General features: G+C 37.8%; 1 protein-coding gene across 1 annotated transcript; it reads left to right on the top strand.

Moving 5' to 3' along the window:
- Positions 1-4,226: 4,226 nt before the first annotated feature.
- On the top strand, positions 4,227-18,496 carry LOC110878192. Its single transcript, XM_035976879.1, has 11 exons — positions 4,227-4,330; positions 15,648-16,002; positions 16,082-16,297; positions 16,387-16,479; positions 16,584-16,706; positions 16,783-17,148; positions 17,328-17,414; positions 17,497-17,634; positions 17,721-17,843; positions 17,916-18,161; positions 18,232-18,496. Exons 2-11 carry the CDS (start codon positions 15,652-15,654, stop codon positions 18,358-18,360), a joined length of 1,872 nt encoding a protein of 623 aa, XP_035832772.1. The 5' UTR covers positions 4,227-4,330; positions 15,648-15,651; the 3' UTR covers positions 18,361-18,496.
- The last annotated feature ends 3,219 nt before the right edge of the window (positions 18,497-21,715 follow it).

Here is a 21,715-nt window from a genome sequence, read left to right as displayed (position 1 = left end):
TATCTACTTGTTTACCAGTTGATCAAACACGTCCTAACATGGTTACCAGTAACGATCAGTTCTATTCACATAAATCACACCTTCTACATTCACATTGCACAGGTAACTTACAAGTATTGCACATAACGTCATGCTACTCGTAACAAAGAATCGTGTTACATATGGACCATAACAATCATTGCAAAAATTGGGTTTTGCCTACTATGATATTATGCATTCTAGTAGGTTGCATGTGGTAAACATTATTACTTAACACGTAGTACACATTTTGGAGTCACATACACATTCGTATCATAAGTCCATACATCACATGTTACACTAGTCGCGCACACGTATTTCACGTATTATCATACAAGTCATATTAGCTATTCATGTTCCCAGACCACCCTCTTACATCGTATATCCACATGATCAAGTATTCAGGTTTCATATTGGTCCATTATTTCATCATTTCCATAGGCGGCCGGCCCAATCAACTCACGGCCCAAACATAAGTTGTACATATGTGTGTGATGGCCCAACTATGCTAAGCCCATAGAACTGTGTAACGCAGCTTAGTGTGCGGCCCAGTCATGTGGCCCATCAAAACGCAGCCCATAGTTTACCCAACCCCCTTTAATGTGCGGCCCAAACGCTACTGGCCCAAATATAAACGTGTGGTTTAATAGTAGATACTTCTCCACATTATTCGCAAACATCAAATATCATCAAATCGGATTTCAACTTGGATCAATCAACATGCTACCCCTAAGAACAAAGTAACAGTTCATGCATACATACAATTCTGTGTAACAAGTTTACATTTCAAGCATCACCGAGATGAAACATTAGATTTTTCGTCGTGGAGGCGTGTGGTGGCGAAACACCTGCATGTTTCGTCATAATAAGGGTGGCGAAACACCTGAGTGTTTCGTCATCATGCAGTTTACCAGTTCATCTTGCACACAGAAACCCTAATCCATTTACAAAATCCATCATTATCATATACATGAAGGCAATTAATCATACATCTCGAAATCGCACAATTACATGACTGCACATAAGACTCGATTATGAGTCCAACATATCCATAATCATCCTATTCCATCGATCCTTAACCCTTAAAATCCCCTGTTCACCAGCCCACAATACATAGCGAATCAACAGTTTTCTATCATCATTAATCTATAGCAACAACAATTCTTATTCATATTAGTTGAACGTACACACACTTGAATATGATTAATTCAGTTTGATCACAGAAGTCATGAATCCACAGTGACTCATAACAAGAATCATACATCATAACAAGAATCATACATCCTAACAAGGGAAACATACTAACCTAGTTGCAGGATGAAAACGAGAATGCTTGAGAATGAGAGAGAGAGCTTCAAAAACTCAAAGTCGTCGCCGCACAGAAAGGAGAGTTCTAGGGTTTTCAATTTATTAGTTACAAGACGAATTACCACTGTTCCACTTAATATATGCGAGTAAGTGTTCTAGGCCCTTACTGGGCTTCGAAGGAAACTGGGCCAACGAAAGACCCGAAGGAATCTGGCCCGACGAAAGACCTATGTTTCGTCGAGCATAAGGTTGGCGAAATACCCTAGTTTCGTCAGGTTGGGTTTAGAACTAAAATCCTTTGTAAACATAATTATTCTAAAGTTTTTAATAGATAATCAAACATAATAATACATGCATATAATACCACACAAGACGAAATATGAAAACAGTGAAACCATCAATGTGTAGGGGAAAGGCCTTAAAATCTCGGGTTGTCACATCATCCCCAACTTGAAAGAAATTTCGTCCCGAAATTTGATAAGCAAATCTAAAACGGAAAAATGTTAGATCACGATGACTGCGGATTTTCCGCAGGTGTCACATCATCCCCAACTTGAAAGGGAATTTCGTCCTGAAATTCGCCAATGACCACAAAAATTGGTTCAACCACTTGAACAATTGAGGATATTAGAGCTTTAACAGATCTTTACGTTCCCACGTGAAGTTCGGTCCATGTCTTGAGTTTCAACGAACTCTCACGATTGTCATACGACGTATGCTAACGAACCTTGACTTCTTGGTCCATGCTTTCGATAGATTCCCTGATAAATACAACTGGTCAGATAACCTTAAGCTTTGGTAAAGATATCACAAGTGTTTCATCGGACAACCACTACCCTAGATCCGAGGCGCAAATTTCATCGCGAACGTTCTCCAATTCGTCAGTTAACTCGAGTTGGTAGGCCATGTTACTGATTCTTTCCAAAGTTTCGAATGGCCTAACGTGACGTAAGTTCATCTTGTCACGCTTCCCAAAGCGCTCCGCACCCACTACGTCAAAAACCACCTATGGCCACACATACGGCCGAACCGTCCAGCCACACTTTTGATTAAATGTGTGGCTAATGGTCATTTCTAACATTTATCGCCACACATTTTATGTATTCATGTGGCCATTATATAACAACTCAAACATTTAGCCACACTTTGAGGAAAAAACTGTGACGTTTACTAGTCACACTAAAAAACGTGTGGCCAAATGTGTTCTACGAACACGGTAATTGTTTTATGTGGCCAAAAATACATGTTTTTGAAACCTTTAGCCACATTTTAAGTAAAAAAAATGTGACATTTATTAGCCACGCTAGAAATGTGTGGCAAAATGTGATCTACGGCCATGGTATTTTTTAATGATGTGGCTAAAAGCAAATATTTGGGAAAAAACTAAGACATTTAGTAGCCACACTATAAAAAGTGTGACTAAATATGATACACAACCACATTATTTGTGTGACGGTGTGGCTAAAAGGTAATATATATGGCCACATATACTATTTTGTGTGACCGAAGGTTAGACAATAGTCACACTTAAAATTACAAGATTTTATGTGGCTTTATATAAACATTCGTCACACCATCGTTACTTTGTTTATTTTTGTGTGACGAAATAATAGTAAATGTCATATAAAATATATGTGATCAAAAAGGTTAGATAAGAAATTTTAATGTGACTGTACATAGCCATTAGCCTCACCATTGACACTTTAATTTTGTTTTGTGTTACAGAATAATAGCAAAAGCCACGAACATAAAAAATTGTGAGACCAAATAATATACAATAGCCACACTTATATATCTAAACTTTTAATCATCTCGTAAGGGTTCCCACCTCTTACCATACCTGTTCTTGGTTTCAATTTGAGAAGATCGACTTTGTGAATCCCTTTTATCTAAGAGATTAGCGTTAGTTCTTAAACGTGCATGTGTAATTTTCTGTTCCCTCAGTACCGGAGATGATCTAGGTTAATTTCTGAATTGTTCAATTAGGAGAGTTTTAGATCTGCAGATTTGAGTTCAAGTGAAGCAGATTTGAGGCTTGGTTCTAATTGCAGGCCACGGGGATTGGAATTTCCTATGATCCCTCCTCATATTGCGACCGGAAAAGGTGAACTCTCGTCTAGGGTTTCATATTGGGGGAATTCAAACACATTGAATTATCATGTGGTTAAAATGGGTTCTCTTTATGAAAGCGTATAAATTGTTAGTTTTCAGAATTAATTTCCATGGATGTTATTTGACATTGGTTTTAAAACTGAAGTTGATTCGGTTTGTTTAGTGATTCAGTGATTACAGTTGTATGAGATTATATTATAGAATTGGAAGATTTTCACTTCTCATCTTGTTTAGTAAACATTAATGCTGTTTGATTAATGGAAAAGAGTTGATGATATGAATATCTGCTTGTGAGAAGTTGATTGAATATAGTTAGACAAGAAAGATGTATATGGCCATTGCCTTTAGGATAACATATTGATTAAATTTTGTAAATTCCCCCAAGCGTTTGTTGCAAGTTGCATTTTTTTCATATTTAAAATCGTAAATCTGTTTACTGGCAACTTTTGTTCTGCGTGTGTGTTGGTCTTTGGGCTGGGGGCTTAGCAATGCATATAGGTATGCACTATTATAGCTAACGCGTCTTTTTTATTCAAATGGATTACAGATCCAAAGTTAATATATTGTTTTTGCAGCCTGGTGCAAGACGTTGCTGATTGGTATAGAACCGGAGCTGCAACGAACAACTGGAATGAGTGACCAAAGCTATTATTACTGGTGTCGAAATGACTGGAATGAGTGACAGAGTTTGTGTTGACCTTTGCAGCCTCATGAAACCTGGTATTCTCAGCCCATCTGTTCTGGTTTTCTGATATTTTTTTCTTTATAAATTTGATATTTTTTAATAAATTCCTGAAATATTTATTTGTAGGTTGGATCTTTTGCTAGAGGATTATTTCTTGTTCACTCACAGTCAAACTACATTGCTACCAGGCCTTTCGCAGTTAACACTGTGAGTTTTTGTTGAGATCTATTAATTTACATCATTTTTTATCAATAGTGACTAATATCTTACCAACATTTACACAGTCCCGTCCATGCCTATATGGCGATTTCAGGAGGTAAAACTTGCTACCTATCAGCAGGGGCGGCTGCACCCACATAATGTGGTCGGGGTCCTAGGACCCTAATAATTTCATTAAATATGTGTTTTATAAAGTGGCCCAATACTTTGGCGAGTCGAGCTCGAGCCGAGCTTTGGCTCGTTCAAGCGATAATGAAGCATGCTCGAGCCGAGCTTTTAGCTCGTTTGAGGTTGTTCTCAAAATAGCCCGAGCCGAGTCGAGCCGAGCCGAGCCGAGCTCGAGCTCAAATAAGTGTGCTCAAACTGAACCGAGCTCGAGCTCGAGCTTCATAAAAACATGACGAGCCGAGCTCGAGCACAGTTGAGCTCGGGTTCGGCTCGGCTCGTTTACATCTCTAGGCCGGTGGCATTACTTGTGCATGACATTAGACCTGGCAAACGGGTCGGGTTGGGTCATGGGTCAAAACGGGTTCGGGTCAAAACGGGTCATGGTCAAAACGGGTCAGTTAAAAAATGGGTTGTTTTGGTTCGGGTCGGAACGGGTTCGGGTCAGAGCGGGTTCGGGTCAAAACGGGTCCGGGTCAGAACAGGTTTCGGGTCGGTTCGGGTCGGATAGAAAATGCTTTTCAGCACTTTGGATCAAATTGGTCACAGATTTTAAAATGCTGTTCAGTGTTCTAGGTTGTTGACTTTACAAAAAATCAAATATAATATTATCAATGGTATCAATTATGAAATGAACAGAACCTTCAGTCGCCGAAATTTGTCGTTTTGCGCAGAATCGAGTCATTTACACTGCATTTACACTTGCAGAATCGACACTTTTCCGCAGAATCTGTTCGACGTATCCGTTTCGCTGATTTTTTGTTCAAGGTTTGTTTGATCGAAAACAGCGATAAGGGATCGACGTGTACCGTTTCGACGCGTACCGTTTCGACGCGTACCGTTTTGACCCGTACTGTTACGGATCAGTTCTGTTTGAATTGTTTTGAGTCTGAACAGAACCTTCAGTCGCCGAAATTTTTCTAGTAGTGGTATGCGAGGTAGCTCAGGCAGCTACTTATGTTGTCGGCGATGACAATGGCTGGACGTTTAACTATCTATGACAAGTTTTCGATATAGCAGCTGCTATCACCAACACAAAAACACCTCGGTTTAACATTCCTATGTTAGTGATGGAGATTTATGGCTGGTTATCTGTGCTATTCGCCAGAATACCTGGAAAACTTACACTTATTAGCCCTCCGGTACTTCCATTTTCATGTTTATTTTACGATATTCCCCGCTTGCGGTGTGCATATATAATATATATTAGTTATTGTTTTACCAGTCTCTTGATCTGCACAATATGTTTGCATAAATTCAGTGGCTAGTATCAATTTCTAGGTTGTTGACTTTACAAAAAGTCAAATATAATATTATCAATGGTATCAATTATGAAATGAACAGAACCTTCAGTCGCCGAAATTTGTCGTTTTGCGCAGAATCCAGTCATTTACACTGCATTTACACTTGCAGAATCGACACTTTTCCGCAGAATCTGTTCGACGGATCTGTTTCGCTGATTTTTTGTTCAAGGTTTGTTTGGTCGAAAACAGCGATAAGGGATCGACGTGTACCGTTTCGACCCGTACAGTTTCGACGCGTACTGTTTCGACGCGTACCGTTTCATCTTGAAGCTACAGAACATAAGCTGCATAAGATACTGGCTAAGATTTTTATCACATTCTAGTTTAGAAGGAGTTTCAATTGACACATTATATGTGGCAATGGACATGACCTTTAATGACTTCCAGCAATGAAAACAACACATGACGACCTTTAGATACTGGAAGACAATAACAAACACATCCAAATAATCAAAACTTAAACAAATAATAAACAAAATCAAACAAAAAACAACCTACCAGTAGACAAAATAACTCTTCAGAAGGCACCGAAACTCCTGTACGAACCACAAAACAACGTCCTCGAACTTTCAAATCCTGTATGGTATCGGTCGGAACGGTTCGGTTCGAAAAAGTACTTGTCGAAAGGGTTCGGTTAGAAACGATATTGGTTGAAACGGTACGCGTCGAAATGGTTCGCGTTGAAACGGTCCGCGACGAAACGTGTCGCGTCGGTTCGAAACGGTACGGGTCGAAACGGTTTGCGTTGAAACGGTCCGCTCGGTTTGTGTCGAAACGGTTCGATTCCAAACGGTACGAAACCCGTCCCGACCCGAAACTCGTCTCGTGCGGAATTTGGCCATCTGGAGTGACGAAATGATGATTTTGGTTCAAAATCAAAATAAATATGTGTTTTGATCCTTTTAGTTATATAGTTCAAAATTAAAAAAAAAAACAAGCACAAAGAGTTGGGTGCTTTAGTTAGTTTTATTATAGTGCTTTCAGTTTTAAAATTTTCTATTTCTGAGATGATCTGAAGTCGAGAATTCATCTAAGTTAAGTTTTTGTTCAGTTTTAAAGTTTTCTATTATCATGATGACTGTGATAACTGATAAGGAATTTGTTTGGTCATGGATTCACCGGATAAGTTAAGTAATCTGACTAGTAATTTGGTCAGAGGCTAATGTGTCGAGGGACTTTCGGGATGCCCGATCAGAGCTGCAGGGTATGCTACGAGTGTGATTCGTAGCATTACGTTTGCTTTCGGGTTGCCTGATTAGAACGTCACCGTCAGCTGCTAGTCTTGTCAGCACTAAATCTGGTTGTACCGATGACAGTAGCAGCATTACGTTTTGCTTCTGTGCCATGCTTACCTTCTTATTTTTTTCACATTTTGTTTAATTAACTTCCCACATTTTGTATTCGTAGTTGCATTGTGCCACTGAAGAAATCGGAGGGTACCAAATTGACCAGCTCGGAGGGTAGTACTAAATTGGCCAGCTTTAGCATGTGTTATGCAGCTCAACTCTATGGTCTGCTATGTATCTTGAGGATTATTTGGAGCTATGTTAATTCTGTTGTGTTTGCAGATTGTTTCATTTGTACATGTATTACCCAATAAAAGTTAGTTCGCTATATTTGTCCCTTCCAGATATTAATTCATCACATTTTGTCGTGTTTGACTCATTTCAATTTAAAATGCTATATTATTACCTGTTCACTGCATTTTGGCATGTTTGACCCTTTCCATAATAAATTGCTATAATTTGATCCGTTTAACATAACAATCCAACCATTCAGACAACTGTAGGCAGAGGTTCTAATATTATCATTCAAAACATTACAATTCAGCACTTTTACATATTATTCACTAAATAAAAAACAAAGAAAATGACTAATGTAATGATAACCATTACATAGTTCAATCGGCATTACGTAAAACTATACCGTTACAGTCGGTTCTGTAATAATCATCGCGGGATTCATTACCCATGTCAAGTGGATCTACACGTGGCAATATATTATCATTCTGAGGAAAAATCACAGTACTAAATTCCTCATCAACGTCGTCATACGAATCTCTATAGTTTTTTGGAGGTGTCATAAAGACAATAGACATTTTTTTATCCAGCTGGTCTTTAACATAAAACACCTGTCGTGCTTGTGAGGCCAATATGAACGGATCATCCTTGTGGCCTAATCTGTTAAGTTCGACCAACGTGTAACCAAGACTATCTTGTTTGACCCCATTTCTATTTTCAACCCAGTCGCACAAGAAAAGAGGAATTCTTTTAATATGATAATCTAGTACCCAGATCTCTCGTAATACCCCATAATAGAAGTTTTTTCTGTAGGTTACTACTTCTTTAGAAATGTGCATGTCAGTCGCCTCTACACCAACCCCACTGTTTTGGTAAACTCCACCGTCACGAGATTTTGTACGAAATGTATAGCCATTGATTTCATATACATCGTATTTTAATACGTTGCTGTGTGCTCCATGTGAAATCCACTTTACAGTTTCTGATGTACTTTCTGTGGAAACCGCTAACTCTTTTTCAACCTAAATTTCATTACTAGGATGAGATTCAGCTTGCACAAACTACAATAAAGGAAAAACTAATATTATGCTAAAATTTAAATTACCTTGTTACGTAACCAGTGACCAAACGTTGTGTTATGCTCTTTCTCCAGCCACGCTTGTGGTTTACCACCATGTCGGTTTTTCAAAAAGGTCATGTGTTGTCTACAAGTACATAAATTAGTATCATATTTGATAAATTCTAATGTAAAAAAAAAAAACAAACATGTTAGTTATACTTACTCAATATAAGGCACAATTTCGGGCGTATTTTGCAATACATAGAAATGTGCTTTCAAGGAGAGTTCCGGAGAAACCAGAACTGGTTTACCGGCTGACAAAGGATTTCCTTCCCCGTTATCATTTTCAGATGTCTTATACTTATATGGTGGAATGCCAATAGTCTTCATGTTTTTTTGGTATTCGCTGAAAAACTCAATTGTTTCTTCTGCAATATTCTCCTCAGCAATGCATCCTTCTGGATAAGTTTTGTTTCGCACATGCCCTTTAATAACCTTCATGCACCTTTCAAAGGGATACATCCACCGAAAGCATATTGGCCCGCATAATTTTACCTCCCTAGTAAGGTGCACAGTTAAATGAATCATAATATCGAAAAAGGATGGGGGAAAATATTTCTCGAGCAGACACAGTGTCACACAAAGCTCTTCTTGCAACTTATCTAGTTCTTCTACCTTGATTTCTTTGCTACATATTGATTTGAAAAAGAAGCAAAACCTGATAATAGCATATCGTGTGGGTTCCGGCATGATAGACCGTATTGCAATGGGCAAAAACTGTTGCATAAGCATATGATAATCATGTGATTTAAGTCCCACAAGTTTCCTATCCTTTCGATTCACCAAACTAGAAAAATTAGAACAATACCCTTGTGGAACCCTTAAGTTGTATAATGTTTCACAAAACTTGTCTTTTTCATCTTTCGTTAATGTGTAACATGCTGCAGGAAGTATTGTTTTGTTGCCTTGTGTTTTAACCTGCAACTCTTGTTTTAACCCAAAATGCGCCAGATCCAATCGAGCATTCAATCCATCTTTCGTCTTTCCTGGAACGTTTAGCAATGTTCCGACAATACTCTCAGCCACATTCTTTTCAATGTGCATGAAATCAATACAATGTTGGACACAATTATACCGCCAATACCTAAGTCGTCGATACCATATGTTGAATTTCTTCCAATAGGTCAGTTCTTTATGTCCGGAATTTGAACTATCACCCTCTTTTGATGTGTTCCTTTTTCTCTTAATTGTCTTCCCCCCTCTTCCAGTAGAATTTTCTAGGATTCCTGATACTTTATCCTTAAATCCTTTGCCCCATATATTCTTAACGTATTTAACCTCGTTGAATATTTCTTCCCCAGTCATAGGATTTGCAGTAGTTCCCCATTCTTGTTTTCCATTGAACGCCTTCGTTTGCATTCTGAAAGGATGGTTATATGGTAGATATCTTCTGTGACCAGCATAACTCTGCTTGGATGAGAAAGGAAGTCTACAACATTGAGTTTCTTTTCGACACACTACACAACCATGGAATCCACTATAAGGGCAGCCACATAGTGTACCAAGAGCAGGGTAATCATTAATCGTCCATAAAACAACTGCACGTAGGATAAATTTTTCTTGTGCATAGGCGTCATATGTTTCAACTCCTTCTTCAAATAAGAGTTGTAGATCATCAATCAAAGGATCCAAAAACACATCAATATCGTTTCCAGGCGTTCCCGATATTAGTACCGAAAGCATGATAAACCTTCTTTTCATACACAACCAAGGCGGAAGGTTGTAAATGACAGCTAAAACCGGCCAAACACTATGATTTCTATTACCTCTATTTACGTCAACCCCATCTGTGGAAATGCCAAGCCGAAGATTTCTTGGATCGTCAGCAATTTCGGGAAATTGGTTATCTATGGCTTGCCATGCAGGTGAATCTGATGGGTGGCGTAAAACACCGGGTTTTTTGGAACTTGTGGCGTGCCATAATAAATCTTGTGCTATACTCTTAGCTTGAAAGAGTCGTTTCAATCGTGGTATTATGGGAAAGTACCACATTACCTTTGCAGGAATATTTTCATACATTCTTTTAGTGTTCTCATCCACCTTCCACCTTGACTTCCCACAAGTTGGACATACAACCAAGTCTTTGTACTCCTTCCTGTAAAGAATGCAGTCGTTGATGCATACATGTATCCTTGTATATCCTGAACCCATTGCCTTCATTGTCTTTTTTGCCTCATATGTATTGTTAACCATTTCGTTACCTTCAGGTAGCATCTTTTTCAACAAAACTAGAAGTTCAGTAAAGCACTTATCTGAGACTCCATGCTTACTCTTCAAGTTGACTAGTTGAACTAGTGCGGACAACTTTGTGAAGTTTGGACATCCTTTATAAAGGGGCTTCTCAGCATCAACAAGTAGTTCCTGAAGCTTCTCATAGTCCTCTGTGAAATTATCTTCTGTGGCATTTACCATTTCTATTGTTTCCGTGGCATCTGTTGGAATTTCGGTGTCAAAATACTCTGTATGAAGCACATTTTTAACTGGCTCATCTTTTTCTCCATGTTTTATCCACCTTGTATAATTTGGATCAATTCCCTTATTGAACAAGTGATGATCCACTTCATCCAAAGGAAGAGAGTAGTGATTTAAACAATTTATACATGGACATGGAATTTTTGTTTTTTGTTTAGTTTTTTTGGGTCGATGTTCGTCGACATCTTCAAATTGCGAACTGCGTAATCTAGAAATGCTGCAACTCCATCCATATATGGTTTTTTGGTTCTATCGGTTAACATCCAAGACTTATCCATCCTTTAATCACGACCTGGTACATAAGCATAGTAGAGTAAAAACACATTAGAATAAAAATACGACAAGGTATGTAGAGAAACATCATATAATATACGCATCCTTATGATTGTCAAATTTTATTGCCTGATCACCGACCAAGCAATAAATACAGGGCTGTATTTAAAGAACATGCATAAATTAAAGAACAGTATGGTTCCATAGTTCAACAAATCATATATCTGTTGAATATGTTTAAACAATATTTATTAAAGAACATGCATAAATTAGTTGAACACCTTTCAAAATTGTCGAACAGCAGCCTTGTAGTTTCGTATGATGCAACCTTCTTTTCGTAACAACAGGGTTTGTATATATGCAGCCTTCAAAATTGTCCAACATGCAGCCTTCAAAATTGTCGAACAGTAGGGTTACGTATGATGGTGCCTTGTTTCTAATTTTAATTGGGATTTGCGATGATACAAAACAATCACAGAAGATTTACTCTGTTTTGGTTATTTTTAAATAAAAAGGACGATTAAAGTTGGTGTTTTTATAAATTAAAAACCAATTAATTTACAAGCGGATGAAGTGGTGGAGTGGTTTTGGTGCGTGTGAAGCAATCAAGGGGTCGTGGGTTCGATCCTCGTTTATGCCTGGATTTTAGGCGATTTTTTTTGAAATTTTAGTTCTTTTATTTTGCAGTTAAATTGTTCAAATTATCTTTTTTTTCTTGTTACGGCAGCGGTGGCAAGAGACACGTACCGTTTTGACGCGTACCGTTTCGACGCGTACCGTTTCGACCCATACCGTTTTGACCCGTACTGTTACGGATCAGTTCTGTTTGAATTGTTTTGAGTCTGAACAGAACCTTCAGTCGCCGAAATTTGTCTAGTAGTGGTATGCGAGGTAGCTCAGGCAGCTACTTATGTTGTCGGCGATGACAATGGCTGGACGTTTAACTATCTATGACAATATGTTTGCATAAATTCAGTGGCTAGTATCAATTTCCCGTCCATGCCTATATGGCGATTTCAGGAGGTAAAACTTGCTACCTATCAGCAGGGGCGGCTGCACCCACATAATGTGGTCGGGGTCCCAGGACCCCAATAATTTCATTAAATATGTGTTTTATAAAGTGGCCCAACACTTTGGCGAGTCGAGCTCGAGCCGAGCTTTGGCTCGTTCAAGCGATAATGAAGCATGCTCGAGCCGAGCTTTTAGCTCGTTTGAGGTTGTTCTCAAAATAGCCTGAGCCGAGTCGAGCCGAGCTCGAGCTCAAATAAGTGTGCTCGAACTGAACCGAGCTCGAGCTTCATAAAAACATGACGAGCCGAGCTCGAGCACAGTTGAGCTCGGGTTCGGCTCGGCTCGTTTACATCTCTAGGCCGGTGGCATTACTTGTGCATGACATTAGACCTGGCAAACGGGTCGGGTTGGGTCATGGGTCAAAACGGGTTCGGGTCAAAATGGGTCATGGTCAAAACGGGTCAGTTAAAAATGGGTTGTTTTGGTTTGGGTCGGAACGGGTTCGGGTCAGAGCGGGTTCGGGTCAAAACGGGTCCGTGTCAGAACAGGTTTCGGGTCGGTTCGGGTCGGATAAAAAATGCTTTTCAGCACTTTGGATCAAATTGGTCACAGATTTTAAAATGTTGTTCAGTGTTCTAGGTTGTTGACTTTACAAAAAGTCAAATATAATATTATCAATGGTATCAATTTTGAGTCTGAACAGAACCTTCAGTTGCCAAAATTTGTCTAGTAGTGGTATGCGAGGTAGCTCAGGCAGCTACTTATGTTGTCGGCGATGACAATGGCTGGACGTTTAACTATCTATGACAATATGTTTGCATAAATTCAGTGGCTAGTATCAATTTCTAGGTTGTTGACTTTACAAAAAGTCAAATATAATATTATCAATGGTATCAATTTTGATATGAACAGAACCTTCAGTCGCCGAAATTTGTCTAGTAGTGGTATGCGAGGTAGCTCAGGCAGCTAGTTATGTTGTCGGCGATGACAATGGCTGGACGTTTAACTATCTATGACAAGTTTTCGATATAGCAGCTGCTATCACCAACACAAAAACACCTCGGTTTAACATTCCTATGTTAGTGATGGAGATTTATGGTTGGTTATCTGTGCTATTCGCCAGAATATAACTGGAAAACTTACTCTTATTAGCCCTCCGGTACTTCCATTTTCATGTTTATTTTACGATATTCGCCAGTTACGCCCAATGACGGTCAATTAGACCCAACGATGGTCAGTTAGGGTTGTTGAGCTCAATGATTGTCAATTAGGCCCAATGACGGTCAATTAGACCCAACGATGGTAAACTAGGTTCAATGAAGGTCAGTTAGAGTTGTTAAGGCTCAGTGATGGCCAACTAAGCCCAGTGGTGATCAAATAGACCCAATGATGGTCATTTAGGCCAAATGATGGTTAATTGCAGTTTTTTAGCTCAATGATGGTCAATTGCACCCCTAAGTATGGGTATGAATTTCGGACACGACCCGAAAAACAACATGAACCATAGGAAAATTGACCAATAGGGACTAAATTAGTATGATCATTATTGAATTTCGGACACGACCCGAAAATCGTATCATACATATGAACCCGAACATGACTCGTTTAACCCGATTTTTTTAATTTTTTTTCTGAATTTAATATATTAAAATTAAAATTTACTTAAAAAACATAATTGCATATAATAATATCATATCTAAAAATATAATTTTAATTTTCGTTTCCCACCACTTCCCAAAAAATTCTAATTTCCCTCTCTTTCTCTTGTGTATCCAACCTAAAACATGTTTATTTTTAGTTTTCCCCCTATTTTCCTTTAACCCTAAATGGATTCCCCTCCCAAAATTCATACCCAGATCTCGTACTAATACCCCTCTTATGTTTTTGTTTAACAACCTTCTTGTTTTGGCATTACCATACAGAGAGAAAGAAACCAGACACGAAGCATCTCCTTTGAATCCATCTAATCTCTCCTCTGATTAAGGTAAGTGCAAGAACCCTATTTTCTTTGCATTTATTCAAAAAGCGTTTTGTGGTTGTTTATTCAGACCCTGTAAGCAGTAATCTGCAAGTTCATTTTTTTTTGTGGATACAATAAACTTAAAATGATTCAAGATTTAAACTTTGTTGATAAAACTCCACAGATTCGTGAAAACTATGACATTCGTCCTGAAGTTCATGTGTTTGATTGTTGATTTGTAGTGATTCCTTATGATCGATTTTTGTCAATTTTAGTTATAGTTAGATAATTAGGTTAAAATTTGTAGTGATTCATAATGCTCGTTTGTCCATCACCCCGGCACCCACAACCACCAGTTCGGGTCGAAACGGTTCGGGCCGAAGCGGTTCGGGTCGAAACGGTTCGGGCCGAAGCGGTTCGGGTTGAAACGGTTCGGGTTGAAGCGGTTTGATTCGAAATGGTACGGATCGAAACAGTTCACGTCGAAACGGTTCAGATCGAAACGGTTTGATTCGAAACCCGTCCCGTGCTGAAACTCGTGTTTTATAATGATAGTTGAATATGAATATCATGTTTTATGAGGTTTATGCATTATATATAGATTATAGACTTTGGCTCCTTGACCCATTTTGACCCGTTACTCCATTAGTTAATGTTAGTTGAATCTGAATATCATGTTTTATAATGACAGTTGAATCTGAATAGTTATGTTATTGTATTAACCAGCTTAAATAAATACATGTCTATATATCAGTTAAACTAAGATGCAGACTACATGACCTGATTTTTGAGCAACAACAGTTAAACTAACATGCAGACCTGTTTTTTTTTTGTTTCGGTTTGGTCTGTTTTTTCAGTTTCGTTTCGAATCGGTTTCAATATTTTCAGTTTTTTTTGTTTCGTTTTGGTTTTTTGTTTCCGTTTGATCGGTTTATTCGACTATAAGTATTTTTTTTCTTTTTTATTGTAAGTATTTTTTTCTTTTTTATTATTTTATATATTATGCAACTTATGTCGTATCCCAGTAATAAAAGGCAAAGCCAAGTTCATTTACTGCCGTGTATTGTATCGGGATTTCCATAAGCGCAGCGAGTGCAAAAGCTGCTTCCTTGTGAGCTGGGCTTAGATCTTTGGACATGATACCAGTAAAATTAATAAACTGCAGTTAATAAGGCCAAAGTACCGTGAGTTGTCTTTTGAGATAAAAACTACTAATGTCATCTTCAAACCAACAACAATCCCTCCAACCTTTAAAAAAATTTCATAATAACCAAACCTCTATAAAGAAAACCAGTAATAAACATCCTAAAAAAACTTGAATATGAAAAGAGTTTATTGAAAGTGAGGGATGTGTTTGTACCTGAAACTATCCCATCGGGTCGGAACGGGTTCGGGTCAGAACGAGTCAAACTCATTTCTGGAAAATTTATTCATTCTCTTTATTGTATATAATAACAACTTTTGTCAAACTCATTTCTAGCATCATGGAAGTTGAAGAAGAAATCATGGAAGTTGAAGAAGAAAGCGATTTCTCGGATAGGGATTTGACAGGTGAATCTGAAAGCGATTTCTCGGATATGGATTTGACAGCACACAAAACAAAAACACCGAAGAGGGGGTTGACCAGGTTACCAAAAATGCGAACAGCATTTACAAACTCGGGTGGAAAAAAACACAAAGTTACATTTGATGAATTGGAGAAGTTTTCTGGGGAATATAGATCAGAATTTTCTAGTTTTTTGGGAGACCTAGTAAGAGAATCTGTTGGATTTAGGTTTTTAGCGTGGAAAACAGTGCCAACAGAAGTAAAGGATAAATTGTGGGAGGAAATAACGGTTAATTCTTTTCTCTTAATTATAAATGTATTTTTGCATTTTCATGTGACTAACATACAACTTGTATTATATATTGCAGCGTTTTTATGATATTGATGCATGTCGTAGGCGTTTTGTAATGACTCGGCTTGGTGACCTGCTTCGAAATTTTAGAAGAAAAGTGTATGCGGGATACATAGTACCTAACTTAGGTAAACCAAAGAAACTTGCACGAATTCCTAAGAGGTATCGTTCAATGGTGGAGCAAACAGACTGGGACAAGTTTGTAACATATACACAATCAGACGAGTTTAAGGTTTTAATCTTTTATTCTAATGTTCATCATTATTTTATTTTAAATATGATTTTAAACTCTAATGAAATAATTACAAATTTTGTTGTAAGGATGTGTCAAATAAGAGAAAAACAGCACGATCAAAATACGTTTATGATCATCACTTGGGACGAGGAGGGTATGCTTATCTAAGAGACAAACTGGTAACTTCATTTCTTCAATTAAAGTTTTTTTTTTGTGCTTATAATAATTTTTTGTTTGTATGTCTGATGTGTGTGTCCGTTATTTTTGTTGTATATATTACAAGGTACAAAATAACGAACTTTCAGTTGATGAGATCCCCTCTCGTGCTTTAATGTGGAGGAAAGCAAGGGAAAACAAAAACGGAGAATACAAGAATGTTGATGTAAAAGACATAGCTAATAAAATAGTAAGTTCAACTTTAAACTTTTTTGGTTTATTTTTAATTACTATAATACATGTTTATTTGTTAACAATTTCTACAGATTGACACTGAAACGCAAATTAAAGATGGATCCGTGAACCTTGATCCGGGCACGGATGCACTCACATTAGTATTTGGCAAAGAAAAAGGTGGGTATTTAAAAGGTGTTGGTTATGGAGTGACTTCTAGTAGATATTGGCAGAGTCCTCGAACAAAAGGATCATCAAAAGAACGAATTGCACAACTGGAGTTTCAACTACATAACGAGAGACTTGAGCGTGGGAAAAAAGATGAACAAATTAAGACCCTTTCGATGCAGATGGCAGAAACAAATAACACACTTAATCAAGTTTTAGCTCATCTGGCTGCACAAGGACAAACTTTACAAATAAGTTCATTATCTGCAGACAAAATATCACAAACACAAGTAAGTGACTTATTTTATTAGCAAATTAATACCTTAATAGTTTTCAAATGTTAACCATTATTAGCTACCATAAATAGCAACCTATTTATATAAATTTACCATGTGCATTACAATTTTAGAAATTTTCCCTATTTTATCGAATCGTATTATCTGTATTGCTTCCTTGTTACATTTTGTAGGTAAATTCTTTGGATAAACATGACGGGTCAAAGCATAAGGCCAATGCTACCGCATCTAAAATAGTGCAAAAAGAAATGGCACCAACGGTAAGTATGATAATTTCATTATTTTTTTTATAATTTCCCATGTAATTATTGATATTTCATAACACATTTATTTGAATTGTAGGTAAAATCTATGAACAATAGTACTGGATCAAAGGACAATACTAATGTTACCACATCTAACACATCAAGTAAAGTAGTGCAAACAGAAGTCACTTCTCATGCTAACACTTCTAAAATGGTGCAAAAAGAAATGATAACGGTAAGTGTTTGACAATTTCGTATTTTTTTATAGTTTTTATGTGTGATTGTTGATTTTCTATAACTTAATTAATTCAATGTTTTTAGGAAAACGTGAAAACTAGAAAAAAAGATGTTTTGTCTACGCAAGAGACTTCACTTCTTGGGACATCATCGCAGTTGGAATCACAAGAAAATATACATAATACACATTCAACAAATGTCCTAGAGGTATGTGTTACGAAATACATATTTATATTGATTTTAACCTTAAGATGTTAATATAAAATATTTTTTTTCTAGATCAAGTGTACTCTATATACTATAAATATGAACAACTGTGTGGCTTATGGTACAATTCATTTGTCAACGGGAAAACAAAGCATTCATGGAGTTCCACTACAAGATAATTGCTATAGAGTTTCTATTGATAAAGTTGTAAAAGAAGCAGCATTTTTACCGGTAGAATCATGTGAGGTCAAAACAGTTGGGGATGCACTAAATACTTTTGTTGCTTGGCCAAAATACCTTGTCAAAACTAGCCAAAAGGTTTGTTCTTTATTAATATATGATTAATTACTCTAGCTATTGATATTTGTTTTCATGTTTTTTGCTTCAGATACCAAATCTATCAAGCATTCAAACACAAAACTCTACAACTCAAGTCGCTAAAAAGCAAAAGATATGTTTTACAACGCTAGATGGCATCAAAAAACAGGGAGCAAGAAGAACAAGAAAAACACTTTAAACTAGTACTTATTTTATGTTTACAATCATTTCCTTTTGCAACATTTGTAGACAGTTTTTGATTAGAAGTTTAGTTTTTGGTATTATCGTGCACAGATTTTGGTTTATTAATTTTAATATTATTTGGTTTTAGGTTTTCTCATGTTTATTATTGTTTTTTTTATTTGGATATACACGTGTGGCTAAAGGTTAGCCATAAGCCACACTTAAAAGCACAAAAGTTCCTGTGGCTTTACATAAACATTAGCCACACCATTGTCATTTTATCTTTTTGTGTCACAAAATCATAGTAAACGTTATGTAAAAACAAATTATGTGTGACCAAAGATTAAACAATAGTCACATAGTAAAATTACAAATTTTCATGTGGCTTTACATAATTACTAGTCACATCATCGTCACTTTGTTTATTTTGCCGTGACGAAATGTTAGCAATTGTCATGGGTAAAAAAGATTATGTGTGACCAAAGGTTAGACACTTGTCACATTTAAAATTACAAAATTTCATGTGGCTTTACTTGTTCATTAGTCACACCATCGCCATTGTGTTTATTTTGGTGTGACGAAATACTAGCAAAAGCCATGGGTAAAAATATTATGTGTGACTAAAGATTACACAATAGCCACACTTAGAGAGAAAAAAAATTTCATGTGGCTTTACATAACTTTTAGCTACACCATCCTTATTTTGATTTTTTATGTGACAGAATGATAGCATCTGTAATGCACAAAATGAATTTGTGTGGCCAAAGGTTAGATGATTGCCACACATAAAATCATAAAGTTTTATGTGGCTTTACATAATCATTAGCCACATTATCCTTACTTTATGTGACGAAATGATAGCAAATGTCATGAGAAAGTAAATTATAAGTGACCAAATATTAGCCATTGCCACACTTAAAACCACAAAACTTCATGTAGCTTTACATAAACATTAGCCATGCTATCATCACTTTATTACTTTTGTGTGACGGAATAATAACATATGTCATGTGAAAAAAAAATGTGTGACCAAAGGTTAAACAATAGTCACACTTAAAATTACAAAATTTTATGTGTGACTAAATGTTAGACAATAGTCACATATAAAATTACAAAGTTGTTTTTTAGTGTCTAGAAATATTTTTTAGCCACAGTTATAGTAAACAGATGTGACTAAATAATAAAACGGTCACACTTACAGTGAGTTCATGTGGCCATTCCAAACATTTAGTCTTACTTAATAAATAGAATGCTTAATTACAACAACTCTTTTTGCCACATTTTTTTTTTAATTGATGTGGCTAAAACAAACTTTTAAGTGACTATATAATATAAACAACCACATTTACAATAAATTCATGTGGCTGTTGTTACCCTTTAGCCACACTTATTGTACATAATGTCTGATTTCCAGCAAGAGATAGTGGTACCCTTTAGCCACACTTTAAAGTTGCTACGGCCACTAAACGTGAATGTGGCCGTATGATACCTATGATGACTGGACCTTTGGTCACACTTGAGTTGAAAAAAAAAAAGTGTGACAAAAGACGTATGGTCACTCTTTTTTTGTGTGGCCGTAGCCCTATTTTGGCGTAGTGACCCTCCCAGGGTGAGACTTTTAATATGAAACGTTTGCCCGCAGCGAACTCCAAGTGTTTCCTAAGTTATTAAGTTTCCTGGCGATCACACATTGTCGCCACACAATTTCCAATTCTGAGTGCAAATCCTGGACCCGTGATTAGGTTGTCATCCACCTCAGCCCAACAAGGAGGTTGGCATTATCATCCATGCAATGCCTCAAACAGAGCTGTATGCATACTAAAACGGTAACGACTGCAGTAGAACTCACCCAAAGATAAGTATCCTTCCAAATGCTTACTAGAGTCAATCACGCACCTGTTCGCAGCATGTCTTCGTGTGTCAGGATGGTTCGTTACTCTGTCCGGTTGTCCTTCAGTGACAAGTAATGCTCACGTCGAGATGTGAGCCAAGGGTGTCGTGTATTGCCCATCATAACTCAGGTATAGATCAAAATCAAAGGTATGAGGAGTTGGCACCTCGTGCCTAAAAACCGTCTCTCTCAGAGGAACGTTCACAAGCTGTGAAGACTCGTCAGTTTCCTTGATTGCAAGAGAGTGTACTGTTTACGTGAGACAATCAACGATCACTCAGGTGATATCGGTTCCGTTCTGGGATTCAGGTAGCCCAGTGACAAAATCCATGGCTGTCTGCTCCAATCTCCAAATAGGTGTTTCTCCATTACTGACACAAGCCAGAAGGTTTCTGATGTTCCACCTTGACTTTCGCACATGCCAAACGCCGTTCACATGCTTTACTGTGTAGGCCTTCAAGCCCAGTTGCAAGTACAAGATGCTTATATCCTAATATATTCCATCAAAATCTGGATGACTAGAATATCGAGGCTGGTGTGCTTCACTCAACACAAGTTCCCTTGGATTGCTGTACAGTGGAATCCGTAGTCGTTCCATGAAGTAGCGTATATCGTCCAACTTGCCAAAAGTTGCTCTTCCATGCCCCGCATGGACCCAACGTGTAATTCCTCTTCCTTCAATGCTTCGTTAGAACAAGGCGGATTTGATCGGGTAGGCTAGAGTCGATAGTGAGCTGCATGCTCATACGTGTTTTAGGTTCCATAGTCGTGACCGCTGGAGAGTTCCATCCAGTGATGTCATCATATGGTTAGCTCCTTCGAAACAAGGGTGCACGGGAGGCCCCTGCGATCGGTCTAAGTAGTGCATTTGGTACCGTCCAAGTAACGCCTCCAACTTGAATCCAAGGATCATGACTTCCACCGCGTTGTGACACATGTCATTCGCCTTGTAACTTCGCTATGTAGGTCATCTCTTTCCCGTGTTGCATCGGGGCGTAACTGGGACTCTGATTCGAACCATCATGGTATGCCACTAAATCACCCGTACCCTTGGGTAAAGACGATGCCCAGTGCATTGCAGAGTTGGGTTTCGAAAGCTGAAAGGACGCCCTCCTGTTTTGTCTTCCATGAACACAGCAGGCATGAACACAGCACCCTGCTGTGCTAAAGAGATTAAAGCTGCGCGATCTTCGAAAATCCCCTGATGAATCTGCGATAGTATCTAGCGTGACTAAGAAATTACTTCATCCCCGAAGGAATCTTTGGTGTCGATCAGTTTCTAGCTAAATGGGTCTTAGCGAGATCCACGTGTATTCCCACTTCGTTGACTATGCGACCAATAAAGTGTGCTTCTCGAATCCTGAAGTCACACATGGGTAGACTCCTCATGGAGTGGCTTCTCCCCTAGGAGCTCTAAGATGACATACAAGTTCCATTCATGGTGTTCCTTTCTCTTGGTAGCGATTCAAAACGTCATCAA

The sequence above is a fragment of the Helianthus annuus genome, chromosome 9, assembly GCF_002127325.2.
Source record: "Helianthus annuus cultivar XRQ/B chromosome 9, HanXRQr2.0-SUNRISE, whole genome shotgun sequence".
Taxonomy (NCBI): Eukaryota; Viridiplantae; Streptophyta; class Magnoliopsida; order Asterales; family Asteraceae; genus Helianthus; species Helianthus annuus.
The sequence above is the reverse complement of the archived record's forward strand: the minus strand, read 5'-3'. Positions and strand labels throughout refer to the sequence as shown.